Genomic DNA, 19,572 nt, shown 5'->3' with positions numbered 1-19,572 from the left:
GAGCCAGGAGGTGCAGGAGTGTCATCGCCCCCACCCCACCTCACCCCACCTCACCTTAAACCCGGGAGCCGCTGCCGGCCATCGCTTGCCTCCCCTGCCCCGACTCTCTCTCTCGTTCCTCGGCTGTTATCCGAACCAGCCGGTCTTACTGACCCCCACAACCAGCGAGCTGCTTCTGGAGCCGCGACTGGTGCCCACGGCTCGCCGGTAATGTGCAAATGAGGTGGGCGGACCAATTTGCTGTGGTCCTACTGCTGGCCGCATTCGGCGCCTGCACCGTGGACAACACCAGGATCAGCCCCCCACCCCCCCCACCCCGATTCAGGCACCACCCAATTTCGAGATGTTTAGAGTTGTGATTACCTGCTGTGTGTGTGTGAGTAAGACTGTCTCACTGAATCACTACTAATCTCTTGTCTTTTTGTTAAAGAATTTGTTTGTCACTGAGAGGCCTGACACTCTCATACTCAAAGAACAGCTGGTCGATTTTGCTCGCCTGAAGTGGCCACTCATGTTTTCCAGATTTTTTGAAGCTACAACATTTTCAGGTACTGTGTACACGTGTGTGTGCATACGAGCGTATGGGGGAAAAATTGAGTCGCGCCCCATTTGGGGCGGCAACTTTGCTGGGGCGCTACTTTTAGTGGCCCGAAAAAATTAGCGCCCCCGCGGAAAAAATTCATTCCCTCTCGGGGCGCTGCGAGGGAATATCACGGTGCTACGTGCTGCAGCGCCACGCACTTCGGTACGTTGCGCCACGGCACTGCAGGCCTTCCTCCCCTTCTTAAAGGGGAGGGGCCTTGCGCAGCGCGACCCGGGGCCCAGCTGGGCCACCAGGGATCGGAGTGCCGGCAAAAGAGCCCGGCACTCAAGAGGAGTGCCGGGCTCACGAAGCGCAGCTGGCACTCCGCGGGGGGGCTGCACAGGAGGCCGGGGACGACAACGGGGCAGGTGCTGGCAGGCGGCCAGCAACAAAAATGGCCGCCCGACACCTCGACTTTAATTAGCGCCGCCCCGGCCGCAGGTAGGCCCCCCTGACCCCGTCGGACATAGCGTCCGGCGGTAAGTCAGGGGGCGCTACCAAAGATTGCGGCCGGGGCGCGAGCGGGGCGCTGCACACGGAGATGATGTCATCGCCGGCGGCGCAGCGCCGCGGGACGCTAACGGTTACCGCCGCCGCTAACCTCCCTCTGAATTTCACGGGAGGCGTTGGCGGCGCTGCGCTCGGGCGCTAGTTGCTTTGCGCCCCGTTAGCACCCTCTTAGGGCGCTAACGGGAGGCACAAATCAACCAAATTTTTAGGCCTATGTGTTTGTGCATATATGTGTGTGAAGCGAGCGAGTGTGTGCGAGTGAGTGTGAGGTAATGCATTTGGGGAGGGGCAACAAGGCAAGAAATAAACAATTAATGGGATGATACTGCGAGGTGTGGAGGAACAGGGTGACCTTGGAGTGTATGTCCACAGATCCTTAAAGGTAGCAGGACAGGTCGATAAAGTAGTTAAGAAGGTATACGGAGTGCTTTCCTTTATTAGCCGAGAATATAAGAGCAGGGAAGTTATGCTAGAACTGTATACAACACTGGTTAGGCCACAGCTTGAGAGGGTGCAGAGGAGATTTATGAGGATGTTGCCTGGGCTGGGAAATTTTAGCTATGAGGAAAGATTGGATAGGCTGGGGTTGTTTTCCTTGGAATGGAGAAGGCTGAGGGGAGACTTAATTGAGGTGTATAAAATTATGAGGGGCATAGATAGAGAGGATAGGAAGGACCTATTTCCCTTAGCAGAGAGGTCAATAACCAGGGGGCATAGATTTAAAGTAGTTGGTAGAAGGATTAGAGGGGAGATGAGGAAAAAAAATTCACCCAGAGGGTGGTGGGAGTCTGGAACTCACTGCCTGAAAGGGTGGTAGAGGCAGAAACCCTCATCACATTTAAAAAGTACTTGGATGTGCACTTGAAGAGTCGTAACCTACAGGGCTACGGAACAAGAGCTGGAAGGTGGGATTAGGGTGGGTAGCTCTTTGTCGGCCGGCACGGATGCAATGGGCCGAATGGACTCCTGTGTGGTAATTTTTCTATGATTCTATGAGTGTGATTGCGCACGTGACCAGACAGGAAAGGAAAAGAAAGTGAGCCTGTGTTTCTGCTGCTGTTCACTATCCAGATCTCCCTGCTGGATGATGCTTGTGTGGACACCCGGTGAGGACAGCATCAGGCTAGACTGTGATGCCCCCGTTATCAAACAGCATGCTAACTGTCACTGTCAAGGCTCACACGAAACATAGCCATGTGGGGGAGATACCGAAGGGCAGTCTCTACCTATGGAACCCGTTCCTCAGTGCGAGCGCTGTTCGACACGGAGAAAATGGGGGAAAATTGCGGGGTCGTGACATTAAAAAAGCAAATTGCTCGTTCCTGTCTTCAGACCATCAGTAGAGAGACCAAAGCAAGGCCAATCCCTCTGCAGTCACAGCCAGCTTCAACTGTTCACAGAAACTCTTGCTCTCTTCCAGGACCCACCTTACCAAAGAACCAGCTGGTGGTGGCGGTTAACTGGGTTGGCATCAACTTTCTTGACAAGAATGAAAAACTCCTCTTGAAACGGTCCTTCCCGGAAATTACTGGAGTAAACACAAACAGGTCAGAGGTCAGATGGAGCTTGTGTCCACCATGTTTCACTCCACCCAACCCCTGCAAATCTTTCCATCGCTACGGTCCAGCACCTTCCTCTCTCCCAATTCTGTTCTGTTGTCCCCACCCACTCCCCCCCTATCTGTGGAAAACTCTCCAGTCATCGCACCCCTGAATTCCCTTCCTAAATCCCTCCCCTCAATATCTCTCCCCTCACCTTAGAAGTCAGTCTGGATTGGTGTTTGGGCAGAGTCTGGGCGTGCGTAGACCTCAGTCTGGGCTTGTTTTAGGGCGGATACCAGGGTTGGAGTCAGTCTGGATTACGTTTATGGAAGAGCCTGGGGTGTGGGTAAAGGTCGGTCGGGCTTCGTGTTTGGGCAGAGCTCAGGCTGTAGGATAAGGCTGTGGCACAGAAGCAGGCAATAGAGGAGAATGTTGATCAACCATGTAGAACCCCATAGAAAGGTCAGAGAGTACGAGGAGCATCAAACCCTCACGTAGGATGCCATTGGTGACTTTAAGCAGGTGAGATCAGTACTGAGAGTGGGTTCGAAACTCGATTGGAGGGATTCAAACAAGTCAAACTAGTGAGACAGGTGAGTGCATAATTACACCTTGGAGAAAAGCTGCAGGCGAGAGCTTGAGTGGCAGTCTGCAAAGATGGAGACATCACTAGTTAAGAAGGAGGTTGACGATGGAGGTTTGAAAGGACTAGGAACAAAGCTTGAGTTTAGGGAGGGGGTGGCAATACTGGTGAGCATGGGGCCAAGAAGGGTAAGTTGGGTAGTCATGATCTGGGCTAGAAGCAGGGTGGAGGGAACTTGTGGCAGGCTTCATGGAGGGAAAAATCTATGGGCTAGAAATTCCGTAGCGCCTGGTTGGGGCACTAACTTTTGAAAAGTAGAAAAAGTAGCGCCAGGCTAATGATTCTCTCCTGCCGGGAAATTGAGCTTTAATGCTCCAAGAGGGAAGTGGAGCACTAAATCAAGCGCTAATCACTTCTCTTAGGGCGCTAAAGTCTGAGAGCAAGGCGGTAGCGGCAGAGCGCTAAACAATTTGGAGCGCATTGCTAACGGCATCAGAGGCTGCTTCACTCGCTTAAAGGGAAGGGGCAATGATGATGCACGACCTACTTGTCGGCAGTTCTGCGTTGCAAGGCGACCTGCACGACTGCCATTAAAGCCCCAAACACTCTCACAAAGTGGAGGGCTTGGACATCTTGCAGCAATGAAACCTCAAAAACTTTGAGCAGGCACCAGACTGGGGCAAATAATAAAGGTTGGCCTACCTGAAAACCATTCCCTTTAATTAGCGCTCCCCAAGTGGCCAGCCGAGGTGATAATGCCTCTTCTTCACACCCGGCGATACAGCAGGGGGGCGGGAGGCAATTTCACATCCGGGGCGGTAACGGGGCGCTGCGCACTTTATGACGTCACGATCTGTGAGGTGCTAGAGGCCCAGGTGGTAAACCAGCACTGAAGTTCGCGGGCGTCGCCGCATTCGCCGTGACCGGTCACTAACCCCTTAGCACCACTCCCCCCTCCCCACCCCCGGCGCTAACGGGAGGCGCTAACCAACCAAATTTCTCCCCCCATGTTTATACTTATTGTGGTATGGCTGGCACCTTGTTTTTGTGCTATTATGATTGTGGTTTTAGCGCCGATTGCAGTGTTCTGTAATGTAATGTGGTGTTTATTCTGCCTTCTAACGTGTGCTGTCCCATGCAGGGCTTCGAAGCTCTATGGCCAGAGTGTCACAGTGAGCACCCTGCAGGGGGAGGAGTACACCCTGACATCAGAACATGCCGCTGATATCGCAGATTTGATCGTCATGTTTCTGAATGGTTTGAAGATGAGATCGGAGTACGCAGTAACACTACACAACAGCCCCAAACAAGGTACAGTAAGACACCTGCCATATACGCTCATCTCACTCCTGCTTCCACAGTAATGTGGCAGGATATTCCGCCCAGATTAAGCCAATTTTCCAATGCCACTTAAGGCCAGCAGGTGTGGCAAATCTGTCTGAGACCCAAGCCCATTGTGGCAACTGTGCTGACCTCTGGCACCAGATAGGAAGATAGGAGCAGGAGTAGGCCATTCAGCCCCTCGAGCCTGTTCCGCCATTTAATGAGATCATGGCTGATCATCCAAATTCAGTACCTGCTCCCTGCTTTCTCCCCATATCCCTTGATCCCTTTAGCCTTAAGGAATATATCTAACTCCTTCTTGAATATATTTAATGAATTGGCCTCAACTGCCTTGTGTGGTAGAGAATTCCACAGGTTCACAGATGGGGCAGTGGCCACCCGAATATGGGCAGGTGTATTCAAATAAGACGTCAGCCGTGGCTCAGTGGGTAGCACTCTCTTCTCTGAGTCAGAAGGTCATGAGTTCATAGTCCCACTCCAGAGACTTGAGCACAAAATGTTGGCTGACTTTCCAGTGCAGTGCTGAGGGAGTGCCTCACTGTCGGAGGTGCCCTCTTTCAGATGTGACGTGAAACCGAGGCCCCGTCTGCTCTCTCGGGTGGATGTAAAAGATCCCATGGCACTATTTCGAAGAAGAGCAGCAGAGTTCTCCCCGGTGGCCTGGCCAATATTTATCCCTCAATCACCATCGAAAAACAGATTATATCTGTTCTTTATTACATTGCTGTTTGTGGGAGCTTGCTGTGTGCAAATTGGCTGCCGCGTTTCCTACATTATAACAGTGACTACACTTCAAAAATACTTATGCAAAATTCTGAGGCTGCTGGAAATCTGAAATATAAACAGAAAATGCTGGAAACACTCAGCAGGTCAGGCAGCATCTGTGGAGAGAGAAACAGAGTTAGCGTTTTAGGTCGATGACCTTTCGTCAAAACTGAAAAATGTTAGAGATGCAACAGGTTTTAAGCAGGTACAGAGGCAGGGAAAGGGGGGAGGGGGGGAAAGAACAAAAGGGAAGGTCTGTGATAGGGTGGAAGGCAGGAGAGATTGAATGACAAAAGGTACTTCAAAGGTACTTAATTGGCTGTAAAGCGCTTAGGGACATCTTGAGATTGTGAAAGGTGCTACATAAATGCAGGAACTGAGAAATATCTATTGTGATTGTCTGTGCAGTCTAACTGTTCTCTCTGTCCTACCTGTCCCTACAGTTTAACTGTTCGCTCCGCTGTGTCTGTCCCTACAGTCGAACTGTGACTCTGTCCTGCCTGTCCCTCTAATCCAACTCAGTCTCTATTACAGTCTGTGTCTCCAGTGCAGTGTTAAAATTGCTGCTCATTCTCCCATTTCAGATGACCCTATATTCCTAAGATACGAGAAGGGCGATTTGATAAAGATGATTAAAAATGAGGAGATTACTCAGGATCAGGTCTGGATTCAAGGACGGAATGAACGCAGTGGGACAATAGGAAGCCTCTCGCTGGAGTCCATCTACATCGTTCCTACTCTTGTGAAACCTTCATCGGAGGTGATGGTACGTTGATTTATAGTTACACTGGCACCAAGACTGGCCAAGTTATTCTACAGTGAGATGGATCCCCACTTGCATTGGGTAAGAGCTTACACGACCGAGTGACCCCCATTACAGAACCGAGCACTCCTCCATTGCAGAACCGAGTGACCCCCCTTTACAAGACCAAGTGACCCCCCATTACAGGACCGAGTGACTCCCCCATTGCAGGACCGAGCGACCCCCCCATTACAGGACCGAGCACTCCCCCCAGTACAGGACCGAGTGATCCCCCATTACAGGATCGAGTGACCCCCATTAGAGGCCCAAGTGCTCCCCCCATTACAGGACCGAGTGACCCCCCGTTACAGGACCGAGTGACCCCCCTATTACAGGACCACGCGCTCACTCCCGTTACAGGACCACGCGCTCGCTCCCATTACAGGACCGTGTGCTCGCTCCCATTACAGGACCGTGTGCTCACTCCCATTACAGGATCGAACGCTCCCCCCCCCCGTTACAGGACCACGCGCTCGCTCCCATTACAGGACCGCGCGCTCACTCCCGTTACAGGGCCGCGCGCTCACTCCCATTACAGGATTGAACGATCCCCCCGTTACAGGACCACGCGCTCGCTCCCATTACAGGACCGCGCGCTCGCTCCCATTACAGGACCGCGCGCTCGCTCCCGGTACAGGACCGTGCGCTCGCTCCCATTACAGGACCGCGTGCTCGCTCCCGGTACAGGACCGTGCGCCCGCTCCCATTACAGGACCACGCGCTCCCATTACAGAACCACGCGCTCGCTCCCATTACAGGACCGTGTGCTCGCTCCCGTTAAAAGACCGTGCGCTCGCTCCCATTACAGGATCTAACGCTCTCTCCCGTTACAGGACCACGCGCTCGCTCCCGTTACAGGACCGCACACTCGCTCCTGTTACAGGACCGCGCACTCACTCCTGTTACAGGACCGTGCGTTCGCTCCCATTACAGGACCATGCGCTCGCTCTCATTACAGGATCGAACGTTCCCTCCCGTTACAGGACCACGCGCTTGCTCCCATTACAGGACCGCGCGCTCGCTCCCGTTACAGGATCGAATGCTCCCTCCCATTACAGGGCCGAGCGCTCGCTCCCATTCCTGGCCCCATGTTTGGCACAGATTTGGTGGGGTGGACGTCCAATCTATGGTAGAGGCACATATTATCTCTCAGATAGTCACAGAAAGTGGTTGGAAGGTATCTTCATTCATCATATGGCAAACAGATAAAGAACTATTATCACTCGCAAGTTTACACTATAGGATCAGATTGGTGAGTGTAGGGTTGGGCTTGACTCTGGTGGCCTTTTGTGTCAGAGCCTCACAAGCTACACCTTTCCTCAGATGCTCATTGCCAGCCCGTGTGTATTGGTAATGTTTCCTGCCCAACGTCACATCAGCTGCCAAGTCAGAATGAACAGAAAACGCCTTTGTTTAAACACAGGAAACCATAAAGAATTTGTAAATGTGTTCTTTCTGAGCAGATTAGCAATTTTCTCACCTGTAGCGCCAAACTGAAACCTTCCCCTAGTGCTGGGTGTTTGGAGAGTGCCAGCTTACACGCCCTGTTCTTGTCTCACTGACAGAGCTTGATACTCATGTCACCTGACCAGAGACGCCAAGCGGCCCAGAATGCCCGTGCCGAGGTGAAGGAGCCGGAGGTGAAGGTCAAGCCCTACACACTGGAGGAGTTTTCCTACGACCATTTCAGGTTAATCTCTGTCCATGAGCCTCTGACAGAAATGAAGCAGATTGTTTTAGCTTAATTGAGTCATTAGTCATAAAGAATTTTTTTTTTAAAACTAGCTCCAGTCAGAATCTTGGTCCAAATGTAACTCAGTCCCAGTTTTGTGGGTTGCCTGCAAAGTTTGACGGAGGAGCCAAGCCAATTTGGCATAAACATAGACTGTGTGATCATTCCGGGTATGTGTATGAGATCCAGTTATTTTCGAATGTGGTGGACAGTTATTCAAATCCAGAAAGTCCCGATAACTGTTTTGGGAGATATTTAAGGAGCTGGAGCTGATGGAACTTCCAATATGTTTAAGGGTAGATTCTCTTGACTCTTGTTCCTCGGGAAACGTTCATTCCTCCAAGAACAAAAGTCAGGAAAAAGACACGGAGACCCATTTCACCAGGTCTCTACCCCTTTTATGCTCTCTTGTGATTTCCAGGTTTTCTTGGAGACATTGAGTTGGGCAGCACCACCTGTAGGAGCAGGCCAATCACAGCCCACACCACTTGTTGGAGCAGGCCAATCACAGCCCACACCACCTGTAGGAGCAGGCCAATCACAGCCCACACCACCTGTCGGAGCAGGCCAATCACAGCCCACACCACCTGTAGGAGCAGGCCAATCACAGCCCACACCGCCTTTAGGAGCAGGCCAATCACAGCCCACACCACCTTTAGGAGCAGGCCAATCACAGCCCACACCACCTGTAGGAGCAGGCCAATCACAACCCACACCACCTGTAGGAGCAGGCCAATCACAGCCCACACCACCTGTAGGAGCAGGCCAATCACAGCCCACACCGCCTGTAGGAGCAGGCCAATCACAGCCCACACCACCTGTAGGAGCAGGCCAATCACAGCCCACACCGCCTGTAGGAGCAGGCCAATCACAGCCCACATCACCTGTCGGAGCAGGCCAATCACAGCCCACACCACCTGTAGGAGCAGGCCAATCAGAGCCCACACCACTTGTTGGAGCAGGCCAATCACAGCCCACACCACCTGTCGGAGCAGGCCAATCACAGCCCACACCACCTGTCGGAGCAGGCCAATCACAGCCCACACCACCTGTAGGAGCAGGCCAATCACAGCCCACACCACCTGTAGGAGCAGGCCAATCACAGCCCACACCACCTGCAGGAGCAGGCCAATCACAGCCCACACCACCTGTAGGAGCAGGCCAATCACAGCCCACACCACCTGCAGGAGCAGGCCAATCACAGCCCACACCACCTGTAGGAGCAGGCCAATCACAGCCCACACCGCCTGTAGGAGCAGGCCAATCACAGCCCACACCGCCTGTAGGAGCAGGCCAATCACAGCCCACACCGCTTGTAGGAGCAGGCCAATCACAGCCCACACCGCCTGTAGGAGCAGGCCAATCACAGCCCACACCACCTGTCGGAGCAGGCCAATCGCAGCCCACACCACCTGTAGGTGCAGGCCAATCACAGCCCACACCAGCAGTAGAAGCAGCCAATCACAGCCCACACCGCCTGTAGGAGCAGTCAATCACAGCCTACACCGCCTGTAGGAGCAGGCCAATCACAGCCCACGCCATCTGTAGGAGCAGGCTAATCACAGCCCACACCGCCTGTAGGAGCAGACCAATCACAGCCCACGCCATCTGTAGGAGCAGTCAATCACAGCCTACACCGCCTGTAGGAGCAGGCCAATCACAGCCCACACCACCTGTAGGAGCAGGCCAATCACAGCCCACGCCATCTGTAGGAGCAGGCCAATCACAGCCCACACCACCTGTAGGAGCAGGCCAATCACAGCCCATGCCATCTGTAGGAGCAGTCAATCACAGCCCACACCACCTGTTGGAGCAGACCAATCACAGCCCACACCGGCAGAAGGAGCAGGCCAATCACAGCCCACACCGGCAGTAGGAGCAGGCCAATCACAGCCCACACTGGCAGTAGGAGCAGGCCAATCACAGCCCAAACCGACAGTAGAAGCAGGCCAATCACAGCCCACACCAGCAGTAGGAGCAGGCCAATCACAGCCCACTCTGGCAGTAGGAGCAGCCAATCACAGCCCACACCAGCAGTAGAAGCAGCCAATCAGAGCCCACTCTGGCAGTTGGAGCAGGCCAATCACAGCCCACACCAGCAGTACGAGCAGGCCAGTCACATTAATGTCAATCAGGTGGTAGGGGTGTTTCAGTTCTCCCACTCATTTTCCTCCCGGATCACTCGCTGGGTACCCTAGTGCAGGGATACCTAGAGAAATGAGGCACTATGGTCTGTCCCAATCTCCTGCTGACCAGAGGGTCCACGGGTTCCAGGGGTTTTGGCCCAAATTTCCCAGGTCACCTCTCCACCTCAGGATATTCAGATCTCATTGGGATCTTCAGGCTACTGATTTCCATCAACATCTGAAAAGTCCCAAACATGGAGATCTGATATTCCCTGAGAGGGTCTGGAGCTGTGCTTCAGTTTCCTGCTCCTTCCATTGATCCTTTAACCAATCCTCAATCCATGCTAATATATTACCCTCAATCCCGTGAGCCCTAATCTTGTGTAACATCTTCTTGTGTGACACCTTATCGAATGCCTTCTGAAAATCCAAATAATACAGTTTTGGTCTCCTTACCTAAGGAAGGATATACTTGCCTTAGAGGGGGTGCAACGAAGGTTCACTAGATTGATTCCTGGGATGAGAGGGTTGTCCTATGAGGAGTGATTGAGTAGAATGGGCCTGTATTCTCGAGTTTAGAAGAATGAGACGTGATCTCATTGAAAAGTATAACATTCTTAGAGGGCTTTACAGGGTAGATGCTGAGAGGGTGTTTCCCTTGGCTGAAGAGTCTAGAACTAGGGGGCATAGTCCCAGGATGTGGGGTTGGCCATTAAGGACTGAGATGAGGAGGAATTTCTTCACTCAGATGGTTGTGAATCGATGGAATTCTCACCCCCAGAGGGCTGTGGATACTCAGTTGTTGAGTATATTCAAGACTGAGATCGATAGATTTTTGGGCACTAAGAGAATCAAGGGATATGGGGATTGGGCAGGAAAGTGGAGTTGATGTAGAAGTTCAGCCATGGTCTTATTGAATGGCGGAGCAGGCTCGAGGGCCCGTATGGCCTACTCCTGCTCCTAATTCTTATGTTCTAAGCCGCTAGAACCTTGTACTGCCTGAGGAGAGCTCAGACCTCACGAGTCCCGATGAGGCCTTCGAAAGGCCCAAATCCTGACCAAGCAGAGGGCATCGATTAACTGAAGCAGAAGCCCAGCTGACTCCATTGGGAATCAAAGAAAATGAAAAAGTCATTTTTGTTGGGCCCTTCTCAGGCCTCTCATCCATCCTGAGAGCAGTGTGGAGACGCTCTGATCTTCTGGGCCTCTGTTGCAGTGTGTGTCCCAGTCTTGTGAAGGCGCCAATAGTCTGCTCCAACCACCTGAGAATCCGACTAACAACCCCACAGATACAGCAGCACACTGAGAATCCCATTAACAACCCCACAGATACAGCAGCACACTGAGAATCCCATTAACAACCCCACAGACACAGCAGCACACTGAGAATCCCATTAACAACCCCACAGATACAGTAGCACACTGAGAATCCCCTTAACAACCCCACAGATACAGCAGCACACTGAGAATCCCATTAACAACCCCACAGATACAGTAGCACACTGAGAATCCCATTAACAACCCCACAGACACAGCAGCACACTGAGAATCCCATTAACAACCCCACAGACACAGCAGCACACTGAGAATCCCATTAACAACCCCACAGACACAGCAGCACACTGAGAATCCCATTAACTTGCAGCACAGAGCCATTCTTGACGGGATTCCCTGGGCCCCGCTCTCGGTTTTCCCCTCATTAAAACTGGTGACCGAGAATTGGTGCGGGCTGTGAATTGGGCGTGCTGTGAATTGGGCGTGCTGTGAATTGGCGGGCTGCGAATTGAGCGGGCTGCGAATTGGGCGGGCTGCGAATTGGGCGTGCTGCGAATTGGGCGTGCTGCGAATTGGGCATGCTGTGAATTGGGCGTGCTGTGAATTGGCGGGCTGTGAATTGGCGGGCTGCGAATTGAGCGGGCTGCGGATTGGGCGTGCTGCGGATTGGGCGGGCTGCGGATTGGGCGTGCTGCGAATTGGGCGTGCTGTGAATTGGGCGTGCTGTGAATTGGGCGTGCTGTGAATTGGGCGTGCTGTGAATTGGCGGGCTGTGAATTGGCGGGCTGTGAATTGAGCGGGCTGCGGATTGGGCGTGCTGCGGATTGGGCGTGCTGCGAATTGGGCGTGCTGCGAATTGGGCGTGCTGCGGATTGGGCGTGCTGCGAATTGGGCGTGCTGCGGATTGGGCGTGCTGCGAATTGGGCGTGCTGCGAATTGGGCGGGCTAAGAATTAGGCGTGCTGCGAATTGGGCGGGCGGCGAATTGGGCGTGCTGTGAATTGGGCGCCCTGTGGATTGGGCGCGCTGCGGATTGGGCGTGCTGCGGATTGGGCGTGCTGTGGATTGGGCGCGCTGTGGATTGGGCGTGCTGTGGATTGGGAGCGCTGAGAATTGGGAGCGCTGAGAATTGGGCGTGCTGCGAATTGGGCGGGCTGTGGATTGGGCGCGCTGTGGATTGGGCGCGCTGTGGATTGGGCGCGCTGTGGATTGGGCGCGCTGTGGATTGGGCGTGCTGTGGATTGGGCGTGCTGTGGATTGGGAGCGCTGAGAATTGGGTGTGCTGTGGATTGGGCGTGCTGCGGATTGGGCGTGCTGCGAATTGGGCGTGCTGCGGATTGGGCGTGCTGCGAATTGGGCGTGCTGCGAATTGGGCGTGCTGCGGATTGGGCGTGCTGCGAATTGGGCGTGCTGCGGATTGGGCGTGCTGCGAATTGGGCGTGCTGCGAATTGGGCGGGCTAAGAATTAGGCGTGCTGCGAATTGGGCGGGCGGCGAATTGGGCGTGCTGTGAATTGGGCGCCCTGTGGATTGGGCGCGCTGCGGATTGGGCGTGCTGCGGATTGGGCGTGCTGTGGATTGGGCGCGCTGTGGATTGGGCGTGCTGTGGATTGGGAGCGCTGAGAATTGGGAGCGCTGAGAATTGGGCGTGCTGCGAATTGGGCGGGCTGTGGATTGGGCGCGCTGTGGATTGGGCGCGCTGTGGATTGGGCGCGCTGTGGATTGGGCGCGCTGTGGATTGGGCGTGCTGTGGATTGGGCGTGCTGTGGATTGGGAGCGCTGAGAATTGGGTGTGCTGTGGATTGGGAGCGCTGAGGATTGGGCGGGCTGCGAATTGGGCGGGCTGGGAATTGGGCGGGCTGGGAATTGGGCGGGCTGTGGATTGGGCACGCTGTGGATTGGGCGGGCTGTGGATTGGGCGCGCTGTGGATTGGGCTGGCTGGGAATTGAGCAAGCTGTGAATTGGGCGGGCTGGGAATTGGGCGGGCGGCGAATTGGGCGTGCTGTGAATTGGGCGCCCTGTGGATTGGGCGTGCTGCGGATTGGGCGTGCTGTGGATTGGGCGCGCTGTGGATTGGGCGTGCTGTGGATTGGGAGCGCTGAGAATTGGGAGCGCTGAGAATTGGGCGTGCTGCGAATTGGGCGGGCTGTGGATTGGGCGGGCTGTGGATTGGGCGGGCTGTGGATTGGGCGCGCTGTGGATTGGGCGCGCTGTGGATTGGGCGCGCTGTGGATTGGGCGCGCTGTGGATTGGGCGCGCTGTGGATTGGGCGTGCTGTGGATTGGGCGTGCTGTGGATTGGGAGCGCTGAGAATTGGGTGTGCTGTGGATTGGGAGCGCTGAGGATTGGGCGGGCTGCGAATTGGGCGTGCTGCGGATTGGGCGTGCTGCGGATTGGACGTGCTGCGAATTGGGCGTGCTGTGGATTGGGCGTGCTGCGGATTGGGCGTGCTGCGAATTGTGCGTGCTGCGGATTGAGCGTGCTGCGGATTGGGCGTGCTGCGAATTGGGCGTGCTGCGAATTGGGCGGGCTGCGAATTGGGCGTGCTGCGAATTGGGCGGGCGGCGAATTGGGCGTGCTGTGAATTGGGTGCCCTGTGGATTGGGCGTGCTGCGGATTGGGCGTGCTGTGGATTGGGCGCGCTGTGGATTGGGCGCGCTGTGGATTGGGAGCGCTGAGAATTGGGAGCGCTGAGAATTGGGCGTGCTGCGAATTGGGCGGGCTGTGGATTGGGCGCGCTGTGGATTGGGCACGCTGTGGATTGGGCGCGCTGTGGATTGGGCGTGCTGTGGATTGGGAGCGCTGAGAATTGGGTGTGCTGTGGATTGGGAGCGCTGAGGATTGGACGGGCTGCGAATTGGGCGGGCTGGGAATTGGGCGGGCTGGGAATTGGGCGGGCTGTGGATTGGGCACGCTGTGGATTGGGCGGGCTGTGGATTGGGCGCGCTGTGGATTGGGCTGGCTGGGAATTGAGCAAGCTGTGAATTGGGCGTGCTGCGAATTGGGCGGGCGGCGAATTGGGCGTGCTGTGAATTGGGCGCCCTGTGGATTGGGCGTGCTGCGGATTGGGCGTGCTGTGGATTGGGCGCGCTGTGGATTGGGCGTGCTGTGGATTGGGAGCGCTGAGAATTGGGAGCGCTGAGAATTGGGCGTGCTGCGAATTGGGCGGGCTGTGGATTGGGCGCGCTGTGGATTGGGCGCGCTGTGGATTGGGCGCGCTGTGGATTGGGCGCGCTGTGGATTGGGCGTGCTGTGGATTGGGCGTGCTGTGGATTGGGAGCGCTGAGAATTGGGTGTGCTGTGGATTGGGAGCGCTGAGGAGTGGGCGGGCTGCGAATTGGGCGGGCTGGGAATTGGGCGGGCTGGGAATTGGGCGGGCTGTGGATTGGGCACGCTGTGGATTGGGCGGGCTGTGGATTGGGCGCGCTGTGGATTGGGCTGGCTGGGAATTGAGCAAGCTGTGAATTGGGCGGGCTGGGAATTGGGCTGGCCGTGAATTGGGCGGGCCGTGAATTGGGCGGGCCGTGAATTGGGCTGGCCGGGAATTGGGCGGGCCGGGAATTGGGCGGGCCGGGCATTGGGCGGGCCGGGAATTGGGGTGGCCGGGAATTGGGCGGGCTGGGAATTGGGTGCCCTGTGTATTGGGCTCGCTGTGAATTTGGCGGGTCGAGAATTGGGCGGGCCGGGAATTAGGCACGCTGTGAATTGGGCGGGCTGTGGATTGGGCGGGCTGGGACTTGGGCGGGCTGTGATTTGGGCGGGCTGTGAATTGGGCGGGCTGTGAATTTGGCGGGCCGAGAATTTGGCGGGCCGAGAATCGGGCGGGCTGCGAATCGGGCGGGCTGGGAATCGGGCGGGCCGGGAATCGGGCGGGCTGTGATTTGGGTGGGCCGTGAATTGGGCGGGCCGAGAATAGGGCGGGCCGGGAATCGGGCAGGCCGTGATTTGGGTGGGCCGGGAATTGGGCGGGCCGGGAATTGGGCGGGCCGGGAATTGGGTACGCTTTGGATTGGGCGGGCTGGTAATTGGGTGGGCTGGGAATTGGGCGCGCTGTGGGTTGGGCGGGCTGGGAATTGGGCGGGCTGGGAATTGGGCACGCTGTGAATTGGGTGGGCTGGGAATTGGGTGGCCGTGAATTGGGCGGGCCGTGATTTGGGCGGGCCGTGAATTGGGCGGGCTGTGAATTGGGCGGGCCGGGAATTGGGCACGCTGGGATTTGGGCGGGCCGAGGATTGGGCGGGCCGAGAATTGGGCGGGCCGGGAATTGGGCGGGTTGGGAATTGAGCGGGTTGGGAATTGGGCACGCTGGGAATTGGGCACGCTGGGAATTTGGCGGGCCATGAATTGGGCGGACCGGCAATTGGCCCCGCTGGGAATTGGGCGGGCCGAGGATTGGGCGGGCCGAGGATTGGGCGGGCCGGGAATTGGGCGGGCTGGAAATTGGGCGGGCCGCGAATTGGGCGAGCCGCGGATTGGGCGGGCCGGGAATTGGGCACGCTGTGAATTGGGCGGGCTGAGGATTGGGCGGGCTGTGAATTTGGCACGCTGTGAATTGGGCGGGTTGGGTATTGGGCGGGCCGGGAATTGGGTGGGTCGGGAATTGGGCGGACCGGGAATTGGGCGGGCCGTGAATTGGGCAGGCTGTGAATTGGGCAGGCCGTGATTTGGGCGGGCCGAGAATCGGGCGGGCCGGGAATCGGGCGGGCCGTGATTGGGGCGGGCCGAGAATTGGGCGGGCCGCGAGTTGGGCGGGCCGCGGATTGGGCGGGCCGGGAATTGGGCGGGCCGTGAATTGGGTACGCTTTGGATTGGGCGGGCTGGGAATTGGGCAGGCTGGGGATTGGGTGTGCTTTGGATTGGGCGGGCCGCGAATTGGGCGGGCCGAGAATTGGGCGGGCCGTGGATTGGGTGGGCCGCGGATTGGGCGGGCCGCGAATTGGGCGAGCCGGGAATTGGGCGGGCCGGGAATTGGGCGGGCCAGGAATTCAGCGGGCTGCGGATTGGGCACGGTGCGGATTGGGCGGGCTGCGGATTGGGCGGGCTGCGGATTGGGCGGGCTGGGAATTGGGCACGCTGTGAATTGGGCGGGCTGAGGATTGGGCGGGCTGTGAATTGGGCACACTGTGAATTGGGCGGGCTGTGAATTGGGCGGGCTGTGAATTCGGCGGGTTGGGAATTGGGCGGGCCGGGAATTGGGCGGGCCGGGCATTGGGCGGGCCGGGAATTGGGTGGGCCGGGCATTGGGCGGGCCGGGAATTGGGCGGGCTATGGATTGGGCACGGTGCGGATTGGGCGGGCTGCGGATTGGGCGAGCTGCGGATTGTGCGGGCTGTTGATTGGCCGGGCTGCGAATTGGGTGAGCTGCGGATTGTGCGGGCTGGGAATTGGGCACGCTGTGAATTGGGCGGGCTGAGGATTGGGCGGGCTGTGAATTGGGCGGGCTGGGAATTGGGCACGCTGTGAATTGGGCGGGCTGGGAATTGGGCCGGCTGGGGATTGGGCGGGCTGGGAATTTGGCCGGCTGGGAATTGGGCGGGCTGGGAATTCGGCGGGTTGGGAATTGGGTGGGCCGGGAATTGGTCGGGCCGGGAATCGGGCGTGCCGTGATTTGGGCGGGCCGAGAATTGGGCGGGCCGCGAGTTGGGCGGGCCGCGGGTTGGGTGGGCCGCGGATTGGGCGGGCCGGGAATTGGGCGGGCCGTGAATTGGGTACGCTTTGGATTGGGCGGGCTGGGAATTGGGCGGGCTGGGGATTGGGCGCGCTTTGGATTGGGCGGGCCGAGAATTGGGCAGGCTGCGAATTGGGCGAGCTGCGGATTGAGCGGGTTGGGAATTGGGCGGGCTGGGAATTGGGCGGGCTGGGAATTGGGCGGGCTGGGAATTGGGCGGGTTGGGAATTGGGCGGGTTGGGAATTGGGCGGGCTGGGAATTGGGCGGGCCGAGAATTGGGCGGGCCGCGGATTGGGCGGGCCGGGAATTGGGCGTGCCGGGAATTGGGCGAGCCGCGGATTGGGCGGGCCGGGAATTGGGCACGCTGTGAATTGGGCGGGCTGAGGATTGGGCGGGCTGTGAATTTGGCACGCTGTGAATTGGGCGGGTTGGGTATTGGGCGGGCCGGGAATTGGGTGGGTCGGGAATTGGGCGGACCGGGAATTGGGCGGGCCGTGAATTGGGCAGGCTGTGAATTGGGCAGGCCGTGATTTGGGCGGGCCGAGAATCGGGCGGGCCGGGAATCGGGCGGGCCGTGATTGGGGCGGGCCGAGAATTGGGCGGGCCGCGAGTTGGGCGGGCCGCGGATTGGGCGGGCCGGGAATTGGGCGGGCCGTGAATTGGGTACGCTTTGGATTGGGCGGGCTGGGAATTGGGCAGGCTGGGGATTGGGCGTGCTTTGGATTGGGCGGGCCGCGAATTGGGCGGGCCGAGAATTGGGCGGGCCGTGGATTGGGTGGGCCGCGAATTGGGCGAGCCGGGAATTGGGCGGGCCGGGAATTGGGCGGGCCAGGAATTCAGCGGGCTGCGGATTGGGCACGGTGCGGATTGGGCGGGCTGCGGATTGGGCGGGCTGCGGATTGGGCGGGCTGGGAATTGGGCACGCTGTGAATTGGGCGGGCTGAGGATTGGGCGGGCTGTGAATTGGGCACACTGTGAATTGGGCGGGCTGTGAATTGGGCGGGCTGTGAATTCGGCGGGTTGGGAATTGGGCGGGCCGGGAATTGGGCGGGCCGGGCATTGGGCGGGCCGGGAATTGGGCGGGCCGGGCATTGGGCGGGCCGGGAATTGGGCGGGCTATGGATTGGGCACGGTGCGGATTGGGCGGGCTGCGGATTGGGCGAGCTGCGGATTGTGCGGGCTGTTGATTGGCCGGGCTGCGAATTGGGTGAGCTGCGGATTGTGCGGGCTGGGAATTGGGCACGCTGTGAATTGGGCGGGCTGAGGATTGGGCGGGCTGTGAATTGGGCGGGCTGGGAATTGGGCACGCTGTGAATTGGGCGGGCTGGGAATTGGGCCGGCTGGGGATTGGGCGGGCTGGGAATTTGGCCGGCTGGGAATTGGGCGGGCTGGGAATTCGGCGGGTTGGGAATTGGGTGGGCCGGGAATTGGTCGGGCCGGGAATCGGGCGTGCCGTGATTTGGGCGGGCCGAGAATTGGGCGGGCCGCGAGTTGGGCGGGCCGCGGGTTGGGTGGGCCGCGGATTGGGCGGGCCGGGAATTGGGCGGGCTGTGAATTGGGTACGCTTTGGATTGGGCGGGCTGGGAATTGGGCAGGCTGCGAATTGGGCGAGCTGCGGATTGAGCGGGTTGGGAATTGGGCGGGCTGGGAATTGGGCGGGCTGGGAATTGGGCGGGCTGGGAATTGGGCGGGTTGGGAATTGGGCGGGTTGGGAATTGGGCGGGCTGGGAATTGGGCGGGCCGAGAATTGGGCGGGCCGCGGATTGGGCGGGCCGGGAATTGGGCGTGCCGGGAATTGGGCGGGCCGGGAATTGGGCGGGCTGGGAATTGGGCTGGCCAGGAATTGGGTACGCTTTGGATTGGGCGGGCTGATAATTGGGTGGGCTGGGGATTGGGCGCGCTGTGGATTGGGCGGGCTGGGAATTGGGCGGGCTGGGAATTGGGCGGGCTAGGAATTGGGCGGGCCGTGAATTGGGCGGGCCGTGATTTGGGCGGGCCGTGAATTGGGCGGGCCGGGAATTGGGCACGCTGGGAATTGGGCGGGCCGAGGATTGGGCGGGCCGAGGATTGGGCGGGCCGAGGATTGGGCGGGCCGAGAATTGGGCGGGCTGGGAATTGGGCGGGCCGCGAATTGGGCGGGCTGCGAATTGGACGAGCTGCGGATTGTGCGGGCTGAGAATTGGGCACGCTGTGAATTGGGCTGGCTGAGGATTGGGCGGGCTGTGAATTGGCCACGCTGTGATTTGGGCGGGCTGGAAATTGGGCGGGCTGGGAATTGGGCGGGTTGGGAATTGGGCACGCTGGGAATTGGGCACGCTGGGAATTGGGCACGCTGGGAATTGGGCGGGCCGAGAATTTGGTGGGCTGCGAATTGGGCGAGCTGCGGATTGGGCGGGCTGGGAATTGGGCACGCTGTGAATTGGGCGGGCTGTGGATTGGGCGGGCCGGGAATTGGGCGGGCCGGGAATTGGGCGGGCCGTGAATTGGGTACGCTGGGGATTGGCCGGGCTGAGAATTGGCCGGGCTGGGAATTGGGAAGGCTGTGGATTGGGCGGGCTGGGAATAGGGCGGGCTGGAAATTGGGCGGGCTGCGAATTGGGCGGGCCGGTAATTGGGCGGGCCGGTAATTGGGCGGGCCGTGAA

At 58.0% G+C, this 19,572-nt stretch overlaps 1 protein-coding gene across 1 annotated transcript in view; it reads left to right on the top strand.

Annotated features, from left to right (window-relative positions):
• The window catches only part of LOC147116084 (unconventional myosin-VIIa-like), a 507,950-nt gene that overhangs the window by 354,360 nt on the left and 134,018 nt on the right, over positions 1-19,572 (top strand). Inside the window, exons 31-35 of the mRNA XM_085992002.1 lie at positions 431-548; positions 2,514-2,640; positions 4,359-4,528; positions 5,911-6,092; positions 7,694-7,818. Coding sequence (XP_085848128.1) covers positions 431-548; positions 2,514-2,640; positions 4,359-4,528; positions 5,911-6,092; positions 7,694-7,818 — 722 coding nt within the window. The remainder of the gene's footprint in view (positions 1-430; positions 549-2,513; positions 2,641-4,358; positions 4,529-5,910; positions 6,093-7,693; positions 7,819-19,572) is intronic.

The sequence above is a fragment of the Somniosus microcephalus genome, chromosome 6, assembly GCF_052327205.1.
Source record: "Somniosus microcephalus isolate GS21.2 chromosome 6, FLI_Smic_1.0, whole genome shotgun sequence".
Classification (NCBI taxonomy): domain Eukaryota; kingdom Metazoa; phylum Chordata; class Chondrichthyes; order Squaliformes; family Somniosidae; genus Somniosus; species Somniosus microcephalus.
This window is presented reverse-complemented; position numbering and strand designations above follow the sequence as displayed.